Source organism: Crassostrea angulata, chromosome 7, assembly GCF_025612915.1.
Source record: "Crassostrea angulata isolate pt1a10 chromosome 7, ASM2561291v2, whole genome shotgun sequence".
Classification (NCBI taxonomy): domain Eukaryota; kingdom Metazoa; phylum Mollusca; class Bivalvia; order Ostreida; family Ostreidae; genus Magallana; species Magallana angulata.
The window spans coordinates 55,819,606-55,843,686 of record NC_069117.1 but is presented as its reverse complement, the minus strand read 5'-3'; the positions used below and the strand labels follow the sequence as shown (position 1 = coordinate 55,843,686).

The following is a 24,081-nucleotide window of genomic DNA, read 5'->3' as shown; positions in this document are numbered from 1 at the left end:
ACTGACTAACTATCAAACTACAAAGGCCTTTTTCGCGATCTAATTACCCACTGTCTGACAAAACAGGCGCATCCGACACATGGTCAAGCAGAGAAGCAATTTAGTCCCCCATGTCACGACGCCCTGCATTCACACAATGTCCCTCTAAATGTGATGGGGAGGGACCCAAACTGGTCCAATCTTAATTAAAGGTGTCCACCAGAGACACATTTAGTCTCCATCTCGTTTATACATGGTGCCCTACAGAATAAAATGAAACAAATCGACACTTTATAAATTTTTTTTTTAATATATATTTAATTCTTGACAATAATATGAAATGCAATTCATGAAAACTGTTTCCACAGATTCAAACCTTTTGGGGGAGAAAAATTCGGGTTGTTTTTTTTTCTTGTATAAATCAGACGGACTCGTTTGCTAGTAGTTTAATTGTCGCACGCTTGGTGTGGGCAATGACGACATGATAGCTCACATCTTTGACAGGATGGTCAACAATTCAACCGTCCTTTTAGATTTGATTTGTCAAGTTAGAAACTGTTATTTAGTGAAGAAAAATTCTGTAATTTCTTGTATTCGCCTATATCTTTAAACAGAGCTCTTCTAACAGTCTAGAAATGGTCAAGACCATGGCGTTTCGAATCCTGTGTTTCAATTTTAACCACATCGTGATTTTATTGAGCTTTAATAGCAAACACTGCCTCCCTGACACAAGCGATGATAAGCAGTGTGGAGAATCTTTTCGGTAATTAAGCCCATCGTTGTCTTAAAGGAGGCTGGGTATTAAATAAAATACCCATCAAATCTACTAAAAAATTTAAAATATAATTTATTTTAGCTTTAAACTATTACCGGCATTTAGCATAGAAAAATTTAATATTTTTCAGCTTTATATTTTTTCAATATTTCCCTCCATCTTCGTACAGAGCTTATAATTGAAGTTTAAAAATGACAACGACCCTCCAGTCCTTTAAGGGGGTTTGTGTGAGGGAATTGGGTATCTTTGTTAGGCAGGGTGGCTGATCTTCCAGAATTACCTTAATTTTCACTCCTGTACATATCTATCATACATATACCGGAGTTTCTATCTAAGGTTTCTGTTAAATCAACCAGTGATTGTCTTACATTGCTGTGTTTGATGGTCTCGAGTTGCTACTTGTCCCGTACACAATACAGGCCCCACTAAGGGGAGGGGGGGGGCTTTTAGAAGTTGCATTCAAAATCTTGTTTGTACAGTAAAATAATTTAATTCATATCATTCTTCAATATTTATTATTCAAATATCCATCATATATCTGACTTTCTGGTGTAACTGTTTCTACATGTACAGAACATCTCTTTTTTTTAAAGCCAGCGAGCGGGGACGGACGTGTCCTGTCCGATGGTTCGACGTCTGCCGTGTTTTATGTATTTTGCTGGGGGTAGCAGACGTCCGCATTAGTACGTGTCCTAACATTATCTACCGCCACCTGGTTCTCATGGTAATTATCGGATGTCTGGGAAATGGTCCTCTACCGAGCTCCAGCAAACAAACAAACTGTGGATTATTGCACAACCTGTTATGTCCAATCTTTTGTCCGGTATACACCGTCAGCAAAATAGTCAGTGCTGGTCCAAGGGGGGAACCTGCTCCAGTGCGTCAAGTATTTTGTCGTGTTTTCACTCCTTCGTTTAAATACAAAAATTAATGCGCCGTGGATCGAGTATTAGCTTTCCAGACTTGTTACGTCATTCCGATATAGGCCGTGATCACGGGTAGGTCAAACTGGCGAGTGATCCAATGTTATGCAACATCCGAACAAAAGATCTGATTGCCTCAACCGATTCTCAGTCTGGAAATTGTTGCATAAACCATATCAACAACTTCTTTAGGGAATACATATACAATATCACATGCTCAGCACGAGGCCAAAGTCCAACATGGAGGTAAAAAAAACTAGGAATAAGTTTCGTCTTCCTAGAAGTTTTTTTTTATTGAGGGTGCAACAACAATTAAAAATATATTCTTGTGTACTGCCTCACAATCCCTTTTTGTACAGTTATTACTTGACTAATCAGACTATGACGTACATTGTGTCTAATTAACCTATGTGTTCATTAATGTAAAATTTGTCGCACATCTCGGTGATGTAACGTGATGCACACTTGTCTTGTCATTTATGACGTAGACTAACTCTAATCACGTGTGGCAATGTTTATAACATACATATTAAAAGCAAATGACCTATAACCCAGGCGCGGTTACTGGCTAAAATCTCGTGTCCTTCGATGGCCTTAGTACAGATGGAACATTCCACTCACAAACCGAAGGGGGTTCGGGTTTTAATTAGTTAAAGTATTCCCAACAGTTTTATATTCATATGAAAATACTAAGAAATATACAATTTTTATGATTATACTTTGATTAAAAAGTATCAGAAAAGTAAGGTATAGGAGCCAAATTCCATTTAATTGGCAATCTCCTTGTTATTCCCGACATCGGTCAAGCCGACCTTACCTCTACGATCCGATCATAACACTGACCAGGCTATGTGGTGATGGAATGAGGACATGAAGGAAAGGGGCGGCAGGTCGAACAACTACAAAAAACGCATACATGTATATCGGTAAATTACCTTTTTTGTGACAAAATCATTTCAAAATTCTTTTTTCTGTCAATTGATATTGCATAGGTATTTTCTATCAGCAATGCCAGGGAACATTAACTGACCTACAACCCCCTTCTCCTTTATTGGACGCGGCCATCATTGAACCACTGGGGCGTTACATCACATCGGCTAGTCAAATTGTACAGTTGTTGACCATGTCGTAGACCCTGAAGTGTGAGGTGCCTGGTAAACAAGGATATGTGCTAGTACCCACCACCCTCGCCTGTTACGGTCGTGGCAAACTCTTTGTAATTCGTGTTTTAATCGGTTTTCCTGTGACGAACCTTCGATCGATGAGAACGGCCCTTGAGCTGGTCAGTTTTGGATATTCTGATATCTTTCATCGGTGTAAACAACCACGATCTTGAATCTTCACCTTGGACGGACTGTGTGTTTTTAGAATGGACATTCGTTTGGGTTGTGACAAAAATGAGTTTGTTGACGGAATGAATCGAGGATTCATGCCATACTTTCCGCCTGCCATGATCCAACATTCGCAGACATCATCGTTCGTTTTACCGGAGTACAAGCAAGTGTTACCACAGAGATCCTCTCAGAGGGAGGAAAGTAGCAATGAAGATGGGACAGCTCACTACTCCGGTCTTTCTGCTGTGTCCAAACCCAGTCCGGAAAACTCCATGCCCTCCCCATCCAGCGCGACGTCATCTTCATCGCCGGCGTCGTCACAAGCCTCGTCTGACGCCGGGGGTAGTGACGGTGCCGGGGGGAATAAGAGAAAAGGTAACTGTCCACCTCACAATCTGTAGAAATAAAAGTAAAATCGTTTCATGAATTAACCTTTACAGAAGTTCTATGAAGATTAACAAAGGTTAGCATCGTGTGTCCTTGTTCAGAAGAGACAACGAAAACAATTGTCATATCCTTCATCAAACAGATAACAATCTCAATGATAACAATGGAGAGATTATTGATAGATCATGCTGCAAAATTTGCAGAATAAACAAAATAATGTAATGAAAATTATAATTCTATTTGATTTTTTATCATGGCAGGGCAAAGATTTCTCCCTTTATTACACGCTTTTTTAAAGTTAAAATAAACCTTTTTGAAGTTAGTTTGTATGCTAGGTTGTATGTAAGTTTTAAAATATAAATCAAGTTATGATTGGTTTTTGCTTTGGTAGCTGATACAATATTGTCTGATGTTTCTATTGCATTTAATAGAAATCAATTAAGACTCATTAAACATATATTTTATATGATAACTATATTCAGGACCTTCCTGCACCGTAATTATTGCAGGGTACTTCCAGTAAATTAAAAAATCGTCCATTTAATTTATAAAGAATGAATTGATATGTACAATTTATGAGCTATGAATTTATTATAAATGTATTTTTTAAAGATCAGACCTGGGTAAATAAATCGAAAAAAAAAAGATCGAAATGACGATTTTCATTCATTTGGTACATTGATTTCTGTGCCTATTTTCCCTTGGTAAATATGGCACACATCCAATAATATAGATGTACTAAATATGTAATGTTGAAAATGATTCAATTTGCACAGTTTTACTCTATAGTTTTAAAAAAAAATATTATGAAAATAATTACAGAAAACATCTATCAATAGTGCGTAGATGGTTATAAGCAAATTATGTTTGCTATTTTTCAAATGAATCATTTAATGGTTCCAGTTTTTAGTAATTAACAAAATTCGGACTTGGATCAGCAGTCGAGTGTACTCCTTTAATAAACTGTTTGAGTAAAATTAAAAGTTTTAAATCTCCCGATTTCTGGATAAATGAATTACCTTTAGGATGGAGACCCTGGGGTCTTAAGTATATTGGTATTTCACTAATTTTCATTCTCGTGTTCTACCCACTCTGGTATACTAGTACATGTTTCGATGTGAAAGAATGGGTATGCTGAGACTTTAACCGGACTTCGTCTGAACAAGATTTGCACTAAATGTTCGTTATCTCAGAAATGGAAAAAAACTTATTTTTGTTTTCTGAGTTTACCTGGTTTGGTTGGAACATATTTAATTGTTATGTAGGGTACCAAAAGATTCGACAAAAAATGTTCTGCAATCTCTTCTTTTGGGGGTTTGAATTACTGTTTGTCTGGCGTTTGAATGATTTGATCATGTTTATCCTCTGTTCAAACCAATAAACGCGCACGGCATTTGAATATTGTATTTTTTCCTTCTTCAAGTCATCGCATTTCCCTTTAAATCATAATAAAGGCTTTATTAATTAATATACAGAAAATAAAGACATGATACAAATTGCGCAAAGTTGGAAATTTAAAAGATTTAGTGTGTGCTCAAAATGTGAAACAAAATGATGTTTTAAACAGAAAAATAATTTCGAGGATGATTTAACTTTTATGATGTACACGTAGTAGCAGAATTCAACGGGGAACCATTCACCCCATCGATATAGACTAATTAGTGTAAGTAACGTAACTCCTGATCTATAGATTACGTAATTCAACATGTTCATGGTCGCGACGGTACGGTATATTGGACTTTGACACCAGTGGTGTAAAATCGATCTGGAATTCAATAGGACTCCCATAATGCCTGGGACTTAAAACAAACAAGAAAATCCTTGAATATGTGATATTATTATGTTACTTTATAGTTTAAATATTCCGCAAATGAAGCTTCATTTATTGTATTGAATATTGTTACTTCATAAAATCAATTATCTCGTGCCATTCCCAGCTTCAGCATATATTTTTTCTTCCCTAAAAACATACGACAGCGAAGCATGATGGCGTCTGGGAGCCGACGTAAGCTTGTTCAATGTATTGTCCAAAGCAAGCCCGCGAGCGGCCAACCTACCAGGTGTGCACTTAATTAAGGTCATCGAAACAGTCGATTGTCTAGCCAGCGTGTTTACATTATGTATCAAGTTATATACCTATCTTTTGTGAGCTGGTGTCACGGGCCCGGAGAAAGGTCAACACTTGTGTGTGTGACAGGCAAATTTTTTGTTGCCTAGGAACAACCGTATATTAACGCACCTGCCGCGCTAATAAAAAAAAATGGAAATATTGGAAGAAGAATCATATTCACATTAAAACAACACTGTTCTTTTCATTATTTTAATTTCTGGGTTTTTTTAAAATTAAGATTAAAACGATATGCAATGCATTAGTTTTATCCTATAAAAAAAAAAGGATCTGCAACTCTCAAGGAACGGAACAGTTGGGGAAGTCCGCGTGAAAGTAGCTGACAGCACAGCAAACATTTTTTCCCATTTTATTTTTATTGAATTAAAAAAATGACAATAGAGTAGGACGGAAAAAATGAATCACTGACGGGTCAGTTTGACTTCTAGAGAACCAATTGAAAAGCGTCTTTCATCTTTTGTCAGCAGTTGGAGATCCGGCTGAGGTCAGGATGCCCAAGCGTTCCAAAGAGTCAGACAGCTGTAGCTCAGAAAATCGGCCATAAAATATATCTTTCTGATCACTATTGCCAAGACCAACTAAGTTCAGGGCTAGCCCTGAAATAAATAGCTGGAGATCATAGAAGCTTGCCTTTTGACATGTTAAAGTATAAAAAGATAATAACGCTCCAAAGCGCCGACCAAGAGAATCAGAGAAGGGGCAAGGAAAAGACCTCGGACAAGCACCATTAAACATGCAAATTGAATGTTTTTGTATTTTATTTTTGGATTTTAACCGAGGCAAACGCGAACATAAAGGAAAAGTTTAAAGCAGAGATAATTTATGTTATTAAGATTTATGAAGGATCCCTTTTTTGAGAGATTGCCAAAGTGTTAGAGACACCAAGGTATTGGTCGAATGAAGACCAACGTGAAATTGGCAAAATGTTGTGGCCCAACTTGAACTTGTAATGAAACGATACCCTGTATACACAACTGAGTCCCTAAATATTACAAAGACATACGGAATTTTAAAAGCATACGAGAATTCTTGCCAAACAAAACTTAACGACCTTTAAAATTTATGAATCAACTATATGCACACAAGTATATAGGTACGATTTATTTAAAACCCATAATTTGTTTTCAGAATTGCATTTGTCGATGTAATCCTATTACAACTCTACTATCCTGTAATAAATGACCTGTAATAAATGACCCTAAATTTAGCCCTTAAAGTTCATCTTGGTTTTGCGAGATTATAAATTTTGTACTGGTGCCTTCTACTACTGTACTAGTAACTGACTATTCACAAAAATACCTTAAAGGTCAAAATTCTATTATCTAATAGTTTAGAATTTGACAAAAATTTCCTTCTTAGATTATTTACCGTTTTAAAAGGGTTTATAGAATGGGTCACCTTACGAAGGTTTGTGAAATGGGAAGACAGCAGCTTACAAATGATTTTGGTGTTGTTTTGACGTCTAGATAAGCGCTCGACCACGGATACAGGAAAATTGAGTAACCCACGTAGAATTATCTTAAAACAAACACCCTAATTCCTCCTCAATGTGGTAGAATGACCTAGGTTTTCGAAATATGAATCGTAAATCTATCGTTTTCCAGATTTCACGGGCGAACTTTTCTGATTTAGAGAACATAAAAGTTAGTTTATGTTATAATCAGTGTTTACTATAATTGATGACTCCGCACACCGACAATAAATCTGTTGTCGCGTCAATAAAAGCCACCGTTAGTTTCAGAAAAGTTGCATAAGGTGGCACTGTGCAAGAAGTTTAAAGATAAGAAGTGCAGAGATCTTCGTCAGCGTTTGGCAGCGAAGAATAAGGGATAAGGGGTGCCGATGGACGAAGCATTGTGTTGAGTACGAAATGCAATTAGGATAGAATCGAACCGAGGGGAGAGCCAATTTAAATTCTGAATGGGTCGAACTGTCTATGGAGGAGAGATGTCGGTCTTAATTGCTGGTTTGCCGTCCATGCCAAAAACATTATCGTTTTTTTTTAGCATAAGAGTACACATGAGTATGAGTTTGCGTTTGTTTATTCTTAAGCCAGATGGTTTATCAGATCACGCACTAGTAATATATATAGTAGAGAATTTAAAATATATTGCAGGCCAGTTATGCATTAGAACATAACTCATTTACCTTTACACATGCTCTTGAATTACAACAAAAGTTTTCTTCAAGAAATTGAGTGAATTTCTTGGATCTTTTTTTTTTTTTTTTTTTTTTGCTTTCTGTAAAATATAACTTCTCTACTTGAAATAGTTAATTGTGAAATACAAACGATAAAAAAGTCCATCCCATCAACCCGTCAATGAATAGAACATGCGAATCTCATCAGTCATTGGAAATCATGTACTGGCGGTTCTACATAAAAAATGACCTAGACAGGACAAGCCGGATTTCTCATTTCATTTATCATACTGGACGCGCCGGACTGCATTTAAATATTCACGCATCTGATAAGTTAAGTCCGCGGGCTAACAGGTTGACGATGTATAAAAATGTATGTGAAAAACAAGAACGCGCACAAGGGCTTTCCACCGAAATAGAATTAAATAGCAGCCTTGGTTTGTATTTTATGTACACAGTTGACCCAAGGGATACCGAAGCTTTTTTGTATAATGATATGTAAAGAAAAATGGACTTCATTTACATAGGGACCCCGTAGCTTCAAGAGAGCCTCTCAGTATTTACATACCTATATACCCTCCATGTAGCCATATGTCGCTATGTTTGTAGATTCTATACCTTTCTTGCTTTATTGCAAACGCACAGCTACTGTACCAAAGTCAACAGTAAAACCACCTGTCCAATCCATCTCCCGATCTAGTTAGTTGTAGCGTGAATATCCTTAATCTCAAGAAATAAGACAGCAATGTAACTTCGAGTTGTGTGCAAAAATGATAGACTGAAGTTCACCAGCGTAAAACTGTGGTTTAATCTACTATCCTCATGACCAATGATGATTTGATATCTTTCGAGGTAAGCAGTTGGAAACCACATCTCAAGAAATATTCTATGAGATTTTTAAACCCACTTAGGAGATCGTTATTTTTCTTCATCGTCTAAAGAAGATGGATAGGTTTGTTGATTTGGATGTATGCAAATAACAACGTGCAAACCCCAATGAACTCGACTCGGATACGATGTGCATAAAACATTGCATGGATAATTCCAATCTACTTCAACCGACGCAGCACAAATCCATTTTTTCTCAATAAACCTCGACCGGTATACTGTGCTTAACACAGGAATGTAGAAATAAGTTTTACTGAACCAGAGAGACCTTGCACTGGGCTTGTTGCTTGTGTTAATATCGATTCATCTTCAAGGGATATATTACTTTTGGACACTTTCTATATTAAGACCTACGAAAGAATTCAATACATAAGTTCAATCCGGGGGGGGGGGGCGCTAAAATTTTAACATAAAACTGCTTGATTTAACTTTGAGCATATGTCTGGTGGCCGCAATGTAACTATTAACTTATTTATATATATATTTATTAGTTAAAATATGTAAAAAAAAAAAAAAAAAAAAAAAAAAGGATTAAGAACGTTCAATGCACCAACCATCTCTTCTGAATCGAATAGAGATACCCCTACATTCCATTTGGTCTTACATGCCTCTATAAGTTTTGAGTCAAATGTCTCATAAATGATGACACACACGTTTCAGGGTGAAAACACACCATATTTACCGCAGACGTGCAAGGTTTTCCTAATAATTACACACACCAGAACACCTGCTGTTCTTCTGATATACATGTCTGTATACAGCATACCTTCTCACTAATACCGGATCCCCAGCCCTCGAACACAAAAGTTGCAGTCCAGAAAACAAGTTGCAAGGAGCGAAAATGTGCACAAAGTAGAAACTAAATAAGTACCAAGACTCCAATTCAATATATGAAAGATGTGATATTTAAGTAGCAGGATTCCAATTCATATGATTCTTAAATTCCGTTTAAAAGATCTAAATACATTCATATGTGAAGATAAACTCCCAAAAAATGCGTTTAACAGTTTAATTAACTCTTACAAGCAGTAGATATACCCAAAGGTTCCTTAACACTATGGTCGGTCTCCGGTCATAGACCTTCTGAACTTGGATTGACCCAGTCTGTGGATTTCGATGTTTTTATTTACGAAATTCTTGTCATATTTAAAACTACTGCTCTTATTTTACACTTATTTACTTTTTAAACAAATCTATCTTTTTTTTGCAAAACTACTCGCATGTACAGATTTTCATCTAAAACCAAAACAGCTGATCGTGTTAACATTAGGGTCAAAGCTATGTCCTTATGAACTTACAATTAAGACTGTGATCCATTGGCACCTTCTGAATGGTTCAGAAAAAATTAAAAACTTTACATAAATTAAAGATATATGAACTGCTCTTACCATGAGGACGATCCTCGTCGGCTACATTCCCTTTCAATGACCATTACGCAGTGTTACGTATAACACACGACATCCCGCCATGCGCCATTTTGATTGTCGAGTTCATTGCCCTTCGATGCACTCTCCTCAAAAGTTTGTAGCCCTATTGATTTCTATGGACAGCCGCTAGTGCTAACAAAAAATGTTTTACATTAGCTTTTTAAATAGTGTTTTGGGTTGAACAACAACTTTTTTTTAAAAGACAGGTTATAAGACGCTTTTCTGAGAGAAGAGTGTCTCCAGTATGTGAACATGTAAAATCAACAAATATTTATCATAGTTTTAATGCATGTAAACAAATAAAAAAAAGATTGATACATATCAGTGTTGAAAAAGAGGAAAAATGCATGCATGTTGATACAAAAAAAACATGCATTTAACGTTGTTTTTTGTCAAGTAAATATTGTTCCCCACGCAATTTTCTGAAACAAGGGGCAGAAAAATAAACAATTGAAAAAAATGATGAAGTTGTGTTCTTGAGATGAGCCTGGTATTTATTTACAGAAGTTGTTCTAAAGAAACATTTAGATATCGTGAAAAATTAAATGAATGGTGGTTTTTTTTTTGGTAACGAATGTGTTTATTCAGAATCTTTTTATTTTCCAGGAACACCGTACATCCCGAGTTATATGGACCTGACCAATGGACCAGAACCTTGTGTTGTGTGTGGCGACGCCGCCACTGGCTACCACTATCGCTGTATGACCTGCGAAGGTTGCAAGGTAGGTCAAGGTCGCATTAAGTGGCAGAAAGGGAGTCAATTTTGAGCGTTACATTCATGAGACATAATTTATGTCACCAACCGGTGATTATAGTAGAATCTCGCAACTAACTAGCATTGGTCTTGGCACCAAGTGTTAAACTGGAGGGTATTTTATTGTAAATAGGAAACAACGTGTGCATTTGGCCTTATGGATTTGAAAGTGAAACCAAAACAAGTTTAGAATACTGCTATTGACTTTAAGGAAATAAAAAATTGAAAAACAATGTAGGGTTGAACAATGATTATGTGCCATTTTCCGGCGACGAAGATCGAACAGTCTGCTCTTAGTAAAACAAATTAAACAAAATCAAAAACAGAATAAAAATATTTTAGCTTCTTTGTTGATTTTTTTTTTCAAACTATGGTGTTTTTACATACATACATGTACATGTATATGGCTATCGAGTACAAGTGTATTTGTGAGTGCACAGTTACCCTATCACTCATGACGCTTTTGAAATATCTGTCCTTATATATTTATGTCGTTTTTTATGCTGGTCTGAACAGAAGGAAGACGGATTCTGTGTTTTAGTCCAATTGACTCCATTAATATCACCTGTCGTTTGTTGTAGTCGAAGCTAGGGGAAGATAGCTCCGCGAATATCAAAACGAGGTGGTCGGGATGTCAAGCGTCAAATTCCTTCGTCATTATGTATTTTACCTCATAAGTTAAAATACTCTATACCTCTGTACATTTAAGATTTTGAGATTGCTGTTAGTTTTTTCTTCATAACTATGATTTTTTTTTCAGGGATTTTTCCGCCGCACTATACAGAAAAACCTCCAGTACCATTGCAAGTGGAACAAAATGTGTTCGATCGATAAGAATTCTCGTAACCAGTGCCAAGAGTGTAGATTTAGAAAATGCTTAAATGTTGGCATGGCAACGGATCGTAAGTACTAAATTCACGAATTATTGCACCTGCCGCCTGCATTTAATCAGGAGCTGGCAGTTTACTGGGCATCCTCTCGGTCTACATGCTGGGATTTCTGATCCAAACTTGATCCATTAATGTCAGTCACCTAGGAACAAAAAAGATTTCCTTCACTGTGACCAGTGCGATACTCGCATTAATGTTATTTTCTTGTAGTTTTAGTTTTTTTGTGTACATCTAAAGAATTAAAATGGGAACAGAGTATGATTAGATTATAAATAATCAAGGACATATCTTCAAACAAATACTTTTACCCTGCCATGGTCTCCATAAAAGATATACATTGATATTATTCCAAATCAGGACCAGTTTTGAGCATACAAAATACATCATTATAAACGGCTGTTGTATAAAACTTGAAATTGTATGGCGCTTGACCTGTAACTTACTCAACAGTGTACACAGTTTGATAAAGAGATAGGTAGTTTGGTATTTTTGCATAGTCCAGCAAATTCTATCGATCGAGCGTCCAATGTCCTAAAAATAAGGTCGCCGGTCGATAGTAACTAGGCAACCAGTGCACTATTAGGTAAAACGGGGCCTTTTTATCGCTGGTGTTTTCCATATGCCAATTCAATATGTCCCATTTATCACGTTAGTGACCACAAACCTTGACACCTTTTAAACTGGGGCCGATTAAAACATAGATAAATGGTAAATTGTGCATTTTCTCTTTAACTTAGATTAAGTGAAACTATGCTCGAGGACAGTTGATACTGAGTGTCATCTGACGAATATAACCAGTTTTAACTATAAAGCTTCGTATATGATTCTATGCGTTCTAGCAATTCAACGCATATCGAGTGTAAGGTCAGGAAAAGACAATAAATTGGTCATCTGGTCGGTTCTTTACTAGTAAATAATGCAAATCCCCTGAATATACGCGTAAAGCGGTCGTTTTAACCCCGATTGAGGTCACAGCTCTTATCGACAAGTTGATTTAAGGTCAGTCACATGACCAGAGAGCAAATACAGAGATATAAATACATTACATACTGCGTGCATTACAGGGCTAGGTCATCTTGACCGATCATCCGGGTTTTCGGTGCTCTCGGAGGAGGCAGTAATCCCACGTATTGAGATCAATGTCCCGGCCGTAATGTCATTTGTGACCACCAATAGACTGTTTAAAGCTAATAGCACGACGGGTTAAGAAAGTCGATCAAATTGGGTCTTCAAAGTAAGGCCACATGAACAGCATGTAGACTGAGATATCTAGGTCATATTCTTTGGTGTTTTGAGATTGAAAAAAATATGTATACATGTTTATTTGATTTCATTGTAATGATGTACTTATACTAGTGACCATTATGTTGTAGTTGTATTAAATGAGAAGCAAAGGAAAGCTAAGAGAAAACTGATAGAAGAAAACAGAGAAAAACGAAAACAAGACAACGTTAAAGTTAAACCGAAACCTATGGAGGCATGTAACCATGATAGCCTGACAGAAACCGACAAAACAATCATAACGGAAGTGACGTCAGCGTATGAACAGACTGCTGTCAAAGTGCCAATCAAAGAACCCGTTGTAAGTAGGAAATCGTCAACGCTTCCTAATATATTGATATACACAATGTAAGAAATAATGGAAATTTTCTAGAATCACTTAAAAAACTGTACCATATATGTAGTTTAGATATGAATAAAGTTTTATAAAAAGTAAACTGTTGCCATCGCGACACTTACACAAAATAATATTTGATGTTGTTCAGTTTGCTGTTCTCATAATTTCAAGCATTTCTTACGGTTGTGCTTTACTTTATACAGAGCCAGGATGACTTAATTTCCTCCGACCCCGAAGCTTGGCAGCAGTTGGCAGAAGCCATGACACCCTCTATTGTAAAGGTTGTGGAGTTTGCCAAAAACGTACCGGGATTTATCCAAGTAAGACCCCTCAGTCGTTGGTGTTATCAATATTCAGTAGTCAAAAAGACTTCAAAGACTTAATTTGCAGTACATTTACCTTCGCATTTTCTATTTCATTTTCAATCCTTAAAAATTGTGAATGTACAACTGCTTATTTTTAAGACAATTTTATGTATTGTGTTTATGGCAAGAAAAAATTGAGATTGGATGCTAGTTATCTGTGAAGTTCCTGTAAGTTGGCATTGTTCAGATGTTTAGTCTATGCCTGAGGTTTGAGTGATGAACAGTTAGGTGTCAGGGACAGAGCAGCTCGCACCTGCTCACAGGTTTAGAAGCTTGTTTATAGTTCTATCAGATTTGGAGCCTTTATCGATCTGTACCGACAGATTATGTCCTGCCAAAACAGTGGTATTTTTCCTCAGCATTGCAGACTTTGAAAAACAACTTCACCTTTTCACATACAAATTTGAATACACTTATCGTTACAATAAAGACTTATCAACATGAAGGCAATTTTTAATTGGTTTTCTCACAAGAATTCCTTCATTTTTTAAAATCAAATTTAGACGGTGTACAGAATGATATATTATCAAGTTGTTCTTGCCACCTATCGGATTTCGTTTCATCCATAAAAAAATTAGATTAAGGGAAAATGAAAATGTGTAAAATGATGTCTGCATTGAAACACGAAGCATAATCAATTTCGAAATTTTGATGGCATTTATGAATAGCAGTGCTGGGATTGCGACCTCACAGTATAAACTGGTTTAAGGTTTCAACGATCCCCTTGAACAATTTTTGCAAGGACTTTTATATGGTCTTTCCATCGAACAGAAAACACAGCCTCTAATGTAAAAAGGGATAATATTTCCATTATTCATTTCGTGGGACCATACGGCGGCCAACGTTAACAAAAGCACCTGTAATGTGATATTACTTAGCATATAGTATGTCTTGACCTCAATAACATATTGGACCGCTTAAGTCGAAACTCCTTAATGCCCGTACATATTCTGTTAGAAAAAAACGTGTCGGCACGTGGAATGATAAACGGTCTTGAAAACGAAAAATCTGTATGACATTGACCCCCATAGATAAAAATGACTTCACAGTAGTTTATATCTCCTAGTTTACATCTTTTGATTAAAAAAAATACCAATATGAAATGTGTTTGTGGTCATAAACTTCTGATTTCCTCTGAACTACTTTTTTATGAGCAATTGCAAGACAGTCTTGTCAGACAGCAGCCATTTTCAGCTCTCTGACAGATTCACATCGCGTATTGAGATCTGAAGACTGAATCATCATATAAATACATCGTTGAAAAAAATTGATACAAATATGCTTGTTACTAAAGTTGAAAAAAAAATTAATGCTTAGAATACTGAATATCAAGTTATTGATCCGATTAAAGGGATGCTGGTTTTGATTCAAAAATTGTACAAACAGCTAATGCATCAAATTTTTTAATCAAAGTTTATAACAAGGTTCGTACGTCATGTTTTTTTTGCCATCAGAAACTGATAAGAGAAACCACCAACCCCTAGGAAAAGCCCTACACATTTTAAATAGTACTCGTACAGTAGATCGCAACCCAACCCCTATGTATATACATGTATAAGTGCATTCTTAACACCATATTAAACCATACTTTAAACCATATATCCGTTGTTTACAGAAACGTTTTCATGAAACAAAAAGGTTAAATGATTTTAATTGTTTTAATAGTTGTTCGTGGACGACCAAATCCTGTTGCTGAAGTCTTGTTGCATGGAGATCATGTGTCTGCGAGCAGCCTGCCGGTACGACCCAGAAAAGGAGACCATCACTATGCATAATGGCGTCTGTCTACACAAATCACAGCTCAAATCTGAGGGGCTGGGCCTTCTTGTCGAACCAATATTTGAGTTCGCTGTTGGTTTGTCCAAACTCAAGTTGGACAAAACAGAACTTGCGTTGCTTGCAGCTGTGTTGTTGATGCAATCAGGTATATATTGCGTCTCTCTCCTTCTATCTCTCTCTCCGTTGTTATTTTTTTTAAATGAAAAATTTAACAAATAATTTAAAAATCACTCGTTCATACTTTTTAGATCGCTCAGGGTTAAAGGAACCGGAAGCTGTGGAGAAACTCCAGGATTCCATTCTCGGAGCGTTTAAGCGTTACATAGCAACCAAGCGCCCGCACCAGCCCGTACACTGGGCAAAGATTCTGATGAAAGTGACAGACCTCCGTACTATCAGCACCCGCCATGCCGAGCGTGTTTTGTGTATCCGGCTTGATCACCAAGGTGATATTCCTCCGCAGCTCCTGGACTTGTTTAACGAGGGACAGACATATTATAGCTGAAGTCAGGGATTGTGGACATAATATTTATATAGCTAGAGATACTGTTTTACGGTTCACAGGTGCTGTATATAAATGTGTATAGTATTATTCAATGCTGTAAGCAACTCGCATGCTATGACAGAAATCCTTAAGGCGTATTAGCAAGTTTTGTCTCTACAGTTACTTGGTAATGGCGCTGTGATGGTAGTGAGTGTAGCTTTTCCGTGTCTACTGCTGCCATAGGTTGTACCGTCATTGGGAAATTGCACGCTGTATAATTCTGGATATCTCCTCGATGCAAGAGGGCATAATAATTGTAATTGAAGTGAATAGAACTGCTGATTAATGAAGGGGTGGGTGGGGCGGGGTAACATTATGCAGTTTCAAGAATGATCTTTCATAAAGGTTTTTTATTGTAACCTTAAGACTGAATTCTGATTTTAGTGCAAGCAGTAAGTAGTGTCTATTAGTTAGTGCTAATATTCCCAGAATGTAAATAAGGAAAAAGTAGACAGCCCCATGTGCAGAAACTGACCGAGTGTGTACAGAGAAATACGGGTTTTGTGTTGTTGATCAATGTTTCCCCTTAGATATTACCTCAAGCTGATTTGGTATCATTGTTGTACTCTGTTTTATATTGTATACTGATTGTTTTCCCTCAATACACTTGCTTAGCTTAGGGTCGGTGTATATTGCTAAGCTTTGTTATGTTGATCCTGTCAATCCCTATTATTTTGTGATATCGTGCAAGTTGTAAGTTGTAAACCGGAAGTTGTATAAGTTCCTGAGTATAGACGCACGCATCAACAAATACAAATTTTGTATAGTATCCCGGTTTTCACTCATTGATGTTAAATATAAATCCCGGCGAAGTTGTTCTCTATACCTCACTACCTCATTGTTTTGGAATTTTTTAAAGAGAAAGTATTGAATCAGTGATTACTTTGTTTTTCAGGAATTTCGATAACTTGTGATTGTTTGTGATTTTGAAGAATTTAGAAGAATCTTTTTAGTTATCGTTATCAAAATTATGAATTGTATGTAATTCACAATTCCATTACACTGTTTTTACAGAAATTAATGCTTGATCGTTTTATAATATGTAAAGCTGTTGATGTATTTATTCACAAAAACCGGTGGAACCTGTTCTTCTCGCAGGCTTTTAGTAGATTCCTCTGTTTGATCACGTGTTAGGAGCCAGCACTGCCTTCGTCTCTGGGTTTTCAATGGTGAACTGCTGTTGAATAAAATTTGCTTATGTATGGCCTCGAAATCTTTTGTTTATGAATTAATATTATTTTTATCTTACGAACAATAAATATGTAAATTGATGACTTGAGTTTTTTCTCCTTTTTTGTATTTTTCAATTTTTGTAATGTTTCAGATTTTGATATTTAGAAAAAACATACTTTTAGTGCTATCAAGCAAATCTTCCTGTGACTAACCAGAAAGCTTAAGCTTGTAAGTACATTGTAACGAGTTACGAGTACATGTCAAAGTTCAACCTGGTACCGTTGTGGTATCTACATCCAAACCATGATTTTAATTTTGCAGTTACTGTAGTGTAGAGTCATTTGGTTCATTGACATGATAATTAATATATAACGTTGTACCTCCAGAAATAGATACTTATGAAAGTAAGAAGAAGGCGGGTTGGGTACACATTCATCTTTTTATTCAAATTTCATAAAAGAAACAGTTATTTTCCCTCTATTAACCAATTATGTCATTTTCATATCCCCCACACACGAACTATTCCTATTTTCTTCGTAATTCAGTCCATGGGTTGCATCTTTGAAGTACAAACTCAATAAAGATGATGATCAAAATGATTTCTCTATAGTTCCTGTAATGTTTTAGGTCACATGAGTCGGACCCCATAGCACATGGAAAAATATTTTGTTGGTATATATATATATATAGTTTGACTTTGATGTCTGCATCCTGTCTTATGTTATTACTTCGCATTTCGCGGTTGACACGGATAGAAGACAATAAATGCAGCCTTCCATTTATGATTTTCTACATTATATATCGTAGATGCAAATGGTACTTATTACAAATGTACGCTGTTTTTCATTCACAAGCAAAAATAGTTGAAATATACTTAATTAAGTGATGTACCCCGGTGTGTAATTTAAAGTAAGATACATTTGGTCACTATTATACTTTATTAACGTAAACTTCAACGTTAAAACTAGTGTCAGTATATGTTCAATTAAGACCAAGGTAAAGTAATATATGTGTATCTAAAACATTTTTTAGCCTACAAAACACTTAACCTCCTCCAAGAGTCAATTAACTTAAAATAAACACCCCTCCCCAAAACAATAATTTGTTAACGCGTTTTTCAGGTTTATTCCTCCAAAGTTTGTAAAATTTAAAGGGTCAATGAGCACGACTTTCAGTATTTTTAGTTCTTCGAATTTTAGGCTTTGCATCACAAGGAATTATGTTTTCCCATAGGTGACTGAAATCATCATTCATCACGTAGGTCATTAGATCATGCGTCCTCAAAAGCTGACAAGGTAACTACAACTTAAACAGAATACCATTCCTTATTATCGCTCTTCCTAAATAAAACGTACATGCACAAAAGAACTAATTACATTAGTGGTCAAAATCGGCCCTGTTTTGAAAATGGGTTTGGATACTACAATTCTTCATTGAATGGCCCAAATTAATTTGGTGCTCATATATAATTTAAGTAGGGTTTCCAATGTTTTTATATATGAATAAAAATGCCAAATATCTTAATGTAGAATTTTGACTATATACAGGGCCTCTAAACAGGAACTGGTGGATTTGGTTCTTTTACAAAAGTCATCAGTCACATTAACAGCACTGCCTTTTCTCATAAAGGCATGTAGTTCCATAGTCCGAGTAATTGTTTTTAAATTATCCCAATTACAAAATTGCCACAAAAATTTAACGACCTCATATCAAACATTGGACCAAAAGGCCAAATGTTGAGCAATTAAGGATATATGAGACGTTTCTCGATATTAGATTTTCCATGAAAATTTATTCCTTATTTAATTAAACCAAAACCACTGGTGGCAAAAACTGCCATTATATATAGCTAGTGAAACTCTTAACTCAATTTGCTAAGATAGAAAAAAGGAAAACAATTAAGGTGGCTCTATACACCCTCAGTTTATTCCAATTTTCAATAGAAGACCACAAAACATATACTTATCAAATATTAAAATGACGATAGGGATACTATAGGTATTTTTAAAGAATTTTTAAATGTTTTTTCGTGTTTTTGTAAAAAGACAGCTATCAACAAATTGAGAGAAATTATTTTGTCATACGATGGATATTTCCTTCGGACACATAAAAAAAAATATAACACTTCTTAACATTCAAAAATGTTATTATTGCAATTTTTTTTAGTATTTCCCCAAAACATATTTTTTCATATTTTCTTACTCTGTTGACAAATCATCTGAAAAAGTTGCTTGATGTTATAAGAAAATGTATTTTAATTAATGTGAAATAAAAAATTGAATGAAAACAATTGCAAATAAACACAAAAAATATTTTAAATTTTATTTGGTATGAAAGTTCCTCATGTAAGGGTTATCGTTCCTAAGTCCCAAGGCCCAAACACCTTGGGGACTTTTCATTTCTGAGTTGAAGAAAATTTCCTAAATATAATGTTGGAATGATAAATACATGCATATTTCATTACAGACTTTGCCCTGTATAAGTGAATATATTCGCTTTAGTGCAAAACTAAGTCAAATAAATAAAGGGGAACATTGACTATGCTAATAGGATTTATGTATCCCAACCTGAGAGAAATTCAAAGCAACCCTCTCATCCCCGTTAGGTGTCGATATTAATGTGCATTAAAGTATATTATAATTGAAATATTTTCACCTGTTTAGAATTTTCTTTCACGGTATTCAACCAAAAAATACGTTTTAAAATTTTTTGAAAGTTAAAAAATTTATTGTTCTCAACGGGAATCGAACACATGACCTACAGGTTTGTAGTGAACCCACTAACCCACTGCGCTACGGCGTAACATATCGATGATGCTAAATAAACTCTTTAAAAATTTATACTTGATTTTATTGTTTAATTCGATAAATAATACCACATGCACAACGTGAAGGTGTCACATACTAGTACCACATTACTTGTAAGTAATGAATTTTCCAATTATCAAATTAAATCTATCCATTTAACATTTTTTTTCAAAATAGCGGTTCCCATACAATTCACCTCAGATTAAATCAGCCAGTACCGGAAATGCATGTTTCCAGATTTACTTTTTTGCGTACTGCGTCATCAAAAAGTGGTGTATAGAGCCACCTTAAACAGAGGTCGTGTTTGACCGTTAGTTATCTGGGCATTAGGGGTTCAATGCATGTGTACAGTATAAAAAAAATAGCTTCCCATCCAATAAAGAACAAGAGGGAATTCGGGTCTCATTCTCCATTCTTACTTTGAGCCCAACCTAAGATATGGTCAAGCGGCACATAACTCTCTTACCGGAAGTTGAATAAATGCTTCTGATTTTTGACATTTCTTCAAATCTGATAAATGTCATGGGTCCCTCAATATCGATATCCCTAACGGACCCCATATGTTTTCCTCATTTTAATACGACCAAAATTCGACATAAACTTTTTTTTAAATGAACGTTTAATTTATGCTTGTATTTGATTTAAACAAAATGACTCTGGTGTAACACCACTCAATCAGGAAACGCTAGGTGTACATAGTCTGTAGACAAATGACGTCAGAGATGTTACCTAAAAACATGGTGAATGACGAGCCCGATCCCATTTCTATGCAGTACATCACCTTTACGTTTCCGAAACACACGAATAACCTGTGAAAAATGTTTTCACCAAAATGATTGGCACGGAAAGCTGATTTGAAAATTTTTCTATTTTATTTTAAGATATACAGTAAAATATAAAAAACACAATGTCGATTGTCGCTAAACAGATTATTCACAGTAGATGGTTGTGTAAACGAATATCGCATCAAGTATTTATTGGTAGATTTACTGGTAAATGTTTCGTTTCAATAACATTGTTTTCCATTTGCTGGTTATGAACTCAACTGAACCGTTTCATAATAGTGTTTTTATCATTTGTTTTGTTTTGTTCTATATTACAGGCACCTGTTGCATGGATGCCGCCCCCAATCTTCATTTTGAAAAGAAGGTTCGAATCCCGCAACATGTTTCTTTTAATCGTATGAAAAGGTAATACGTTGTATATATGTAGATATTTTTATAAAGTCAGAATTATGTTATCTAAACGTTTGTCAATGTAATATTTTGCATGCGTGCTTAATTTTATTTTCAACCATACTTACTGTGGGAAGTCCCCTTAATAAACTTGAATTATAAACATTTTTTTTCTGAACAAGGATATTCAAAACAATGTACGCATCAATGCAGAAAGTTTTTTTTGTATGTACACATTGCAATTACTAGTAACTGAAACTCATTTCTTTACATTGTAAAAACCCATGGTAATTTTAAATGATATGAAATTAAATTTGTAAACACAATGCACAAAGATACGAGGGTCGTAACTTCATCAAAAATACTGAATTTTTACTAAAATTGACCAATTTGCATTAAAACCAGCTTAACTGCCCAAAAAACAAATCAAGTAGTATGACATTTTGCTGCTGACAGAGTCTTCACATGTTGCTAATCTGTTTGAGGTAATTTGGTTGCAAATGAAATTCACTTGTAATCTGGAGGGGTGGGCATGAGGTACTATTACCAGGATTAGAAAAATGCTATTATATATTTACATTTTCATTATCAGATAAAACATATAATATTGGAAAATTAGGTAGACTTAAAAATTATTAAAAATTGAACACACATCACTACCATGAATGTTTAGTTGATGTTTGTACAGCATTGCAAATTTTATACATGTATAATCTGTTGACCTTACATGTTGTATATTATATATATTATATACATTATTTGTACTGCATTATATACTCGTATTGGGAGAGGGCGGTCGTACCCAATCCCAGTTGTAATTTTGTACAGTACAAAATGTACAAAATATGTTAAAAAAATACTATGTATTGCCTTCGGTTGCGGTTGAATCTTTAAATTGTAAATACTATTTAACTAATCTTTTATTTTCACTAAAATGTAATATTCTATTGAAATTTTACTATACCTCACTATTATTTATCTTTTAACCAGCCGTGCACCCTGATCAGAGGACTCAGAATTGAAGGCGAGTGGTACAAGAGATAGAGAAAGACCGTAGGGGAGGGGTTGTTAAAATGGAAGAAAGCTACCATTAAGGTAAGGTTTGCAATTCCATGCAATTTGATTCTGCTGAGTCTTGTATACATGCTATATACCATTTTGTTCAAGAAAAAGAGTTCTACATGTATTATTGTAATGGTTTTAAAAAATATTGCTCCTGTCTTGTTTGAATTCCTCTCTTGTTCCACTCATGCAATTTTAAGCAGTGTGCTGAAATGTGTCCATAACTTTGTTACTAGTATCTAGAGTGTGTTTTCCCTACGAATAAAGCACATGTACTCTGAAAAACTTACCTGATTATAGATTTTCAATATATGAATGTTGTGCAATAATTAAAAAATGTTCTTCCATAACTTATAGATTGGTTTTTCATTTATGAAGGACAGTATCAAATTTCAAAAGAAATTAACCTTACCCACGTTTACATAAAACTGTTAAAAGACATTAACAATGGATTTCATGTTACATGTATTCAAATTTCATCAAGTCATACATCACGTTTTCGACCCGATTCCAAATATCGCTTATAAATATACTTCTATCTAGCCGGAACTATCTTATATGTATGAGAGAGAGAGAGAGAGAGAGAGAGAGAGAGAGAGAGAGAGAGAGAGAGAGAGAGAGAGAGAGAGAGAGAGATATTTTCAAATATTCGATGTAATCATTTTCATATTCAAAGTGAAAGATTATTTCTTACATGAAAATGTTTTTAACTGTGTGTCAGTACAGAGACAATACTGGGTAATACTTGGCTACGTTCAATGACAACAAGATCACTGATTACATTTTGAAGGTCTTCATCATTTTCTGTACTTTCCTCGTCTTCCACCATGATGGATAATTTCTGCTTTTTCAAAAAAAAAAAAGTTTCCAAATAAGTGTCTAATCTGTTGAGGAGAAAGCCATTCGATGTCGCAACATAAAGGATCTCAAGTTGTGTAGCAAAATCGAATTTGTCGGAGCGGATCAAAGACATATCAGATTGAGCTGCATTAAGGTATCCGATCCATATTATCAATATTGAGTAGTATTTTTTTTTTTATAGTATATGAATAATTGATTAAAACAACATATTAAATATCTGACAATAATTTGAAATTTTTTTCATGATTTTTAACTAAAAAATGTGTAATATTTCATATATATTTTATATACCGCACATGTAGTGTCCTTTTCTATAGTAAAAATGTGTGACGTATTATAGCAATTTCAAACTGCTTATTAGATATCTGTCCAGTTTTGAATACATTGATTTAAAACCATATATTTACATGTACATGTTTTTTGAGGCGATCGTCAGAGGTACCCTACTTAGAATAGATCTACAAGAAGTATATGCTTAGCTTCACTATTAACACTGTTTTCTTGATGAGTTTTCTTTGATGTTTCACGTAAAAATTGTTTTAATTTAACATACATCTTACTTATGAATTTACTATTGTAACGTTAAACATTTTTAATGTTCTGCTTTCATTAACATTTTCAAAGAAAACTTGATCGAAAGCAATGCAACTAGTCTGTAGGTATTCGAGGATTCATTTTTTTGTCATCTCTTTTATACAAAGGAACTACAAGTCCTTAATTGTTTAATTTTAAGACACTTCAAATTGTATATATTTTGTGTGACTTCATTAATTTGGGCAAATTTGGATTAAAGTTATTCCTCTTTCGTTCTTTAAAAACACTTAGAGGTACAAACTATTCCTTTGGCTGTGAAGATGACCATTGTTATATATACATGTAATACACAAATAATTATACATGTGTATTGTACTAGTATTATCATTTACTGAATATAAACTGTCCTATTTCGTATGAAATCCGCTAATGACAAATCTAATTTGCCCGCACATGTATGTCATTGATATTGTAAATGAATTTACTGTGAAAAAATACAAATTTACAATATTGCAACTTAAACATTTTGTATTTAAACC

General features: G+C 35.0%; 1 protein-coding gene and 2 long non-coding RNA genes across 3 annotated transcripts; 2 read left to right on the top strand and 1 right to left on the bottom strand.

The window, feature by feature from the left end:
• Positions 1-1,736: 1,736 nt before the first annotated feature.
• On the bottom strand, positions 1,737-2,849 carry LOC128155402 (uncharacterized). Its single transcript, XR_008239597.1, has 2 exons — positions 2,708-2,849; positions 1,737-2,576 (listed from the first exon to the last, which is right to left on the bottom strand). It is a non-coding gene; the product is annotated as an uncharacterized LOC128155402 (long non-coding RNA).
• Positions 2,621-17,201, top strand: LOC128155401 (thyroid hormone receptor beta-A-like). Its single transcript, XM_052817091.1, has 7 exons — positions 2,621-3,386; positions 10,587-10,702; positions 11,495-11,636; positions 12,998-13,206; positions 13,446-13,562; positions 15,273-15,531; positions 15,635-17,201. Exons 1-7 carry the CDS (start codon positions 3,047-3,049, stop codon positions 15,889-15,891), a joined length of 1,440 nt encoding a protein of 479 aa, XP_052673051.1. The 5' UTR covers positions 2,621-3,046; the 3' UTR covers positions 15,892-17,201.
• A 3,823-nt stretch (positions 17,202-21,024) lies between these two features.
• On the top strand, positions 21,025-23,518 carry LOC128191635 (uncharacterized). Its single transcript, XR_008244444.1, has 3 exons — positions 21,025-21,100; positions 22,076-22,180; positions 22,938-23,518. It is a non-coding gene; the product is annotated as an uncharacterized LOC128191635 (long non-coding RNA).
• Positions 23,519-24,081: the final 563 nt, after the last annotated feature.

Coding starts and splice junctions, on each gene's coding strand:
- LOC128155401 (XM_052817091.1), top strand. CDS start 3,047: ATGGACATTCGTTTGGGTTGTGACAAAAATGAGTTTGTTGACGGAATG. Junction 11,637..12,997: donor TGTTGGCATGGCAACGGATC/GTAAGTACTAAA, acceptor ATTATGTTGTAG/TTGTATTAAATGAGAAGCAA. Junction 15,532..15,634: donor TGTGTTGTTGATGCAATCAG/GTATATATTGCG, acceptor CATACTTTTTAG/ATCGCTCAGGGTTAAAGGAA.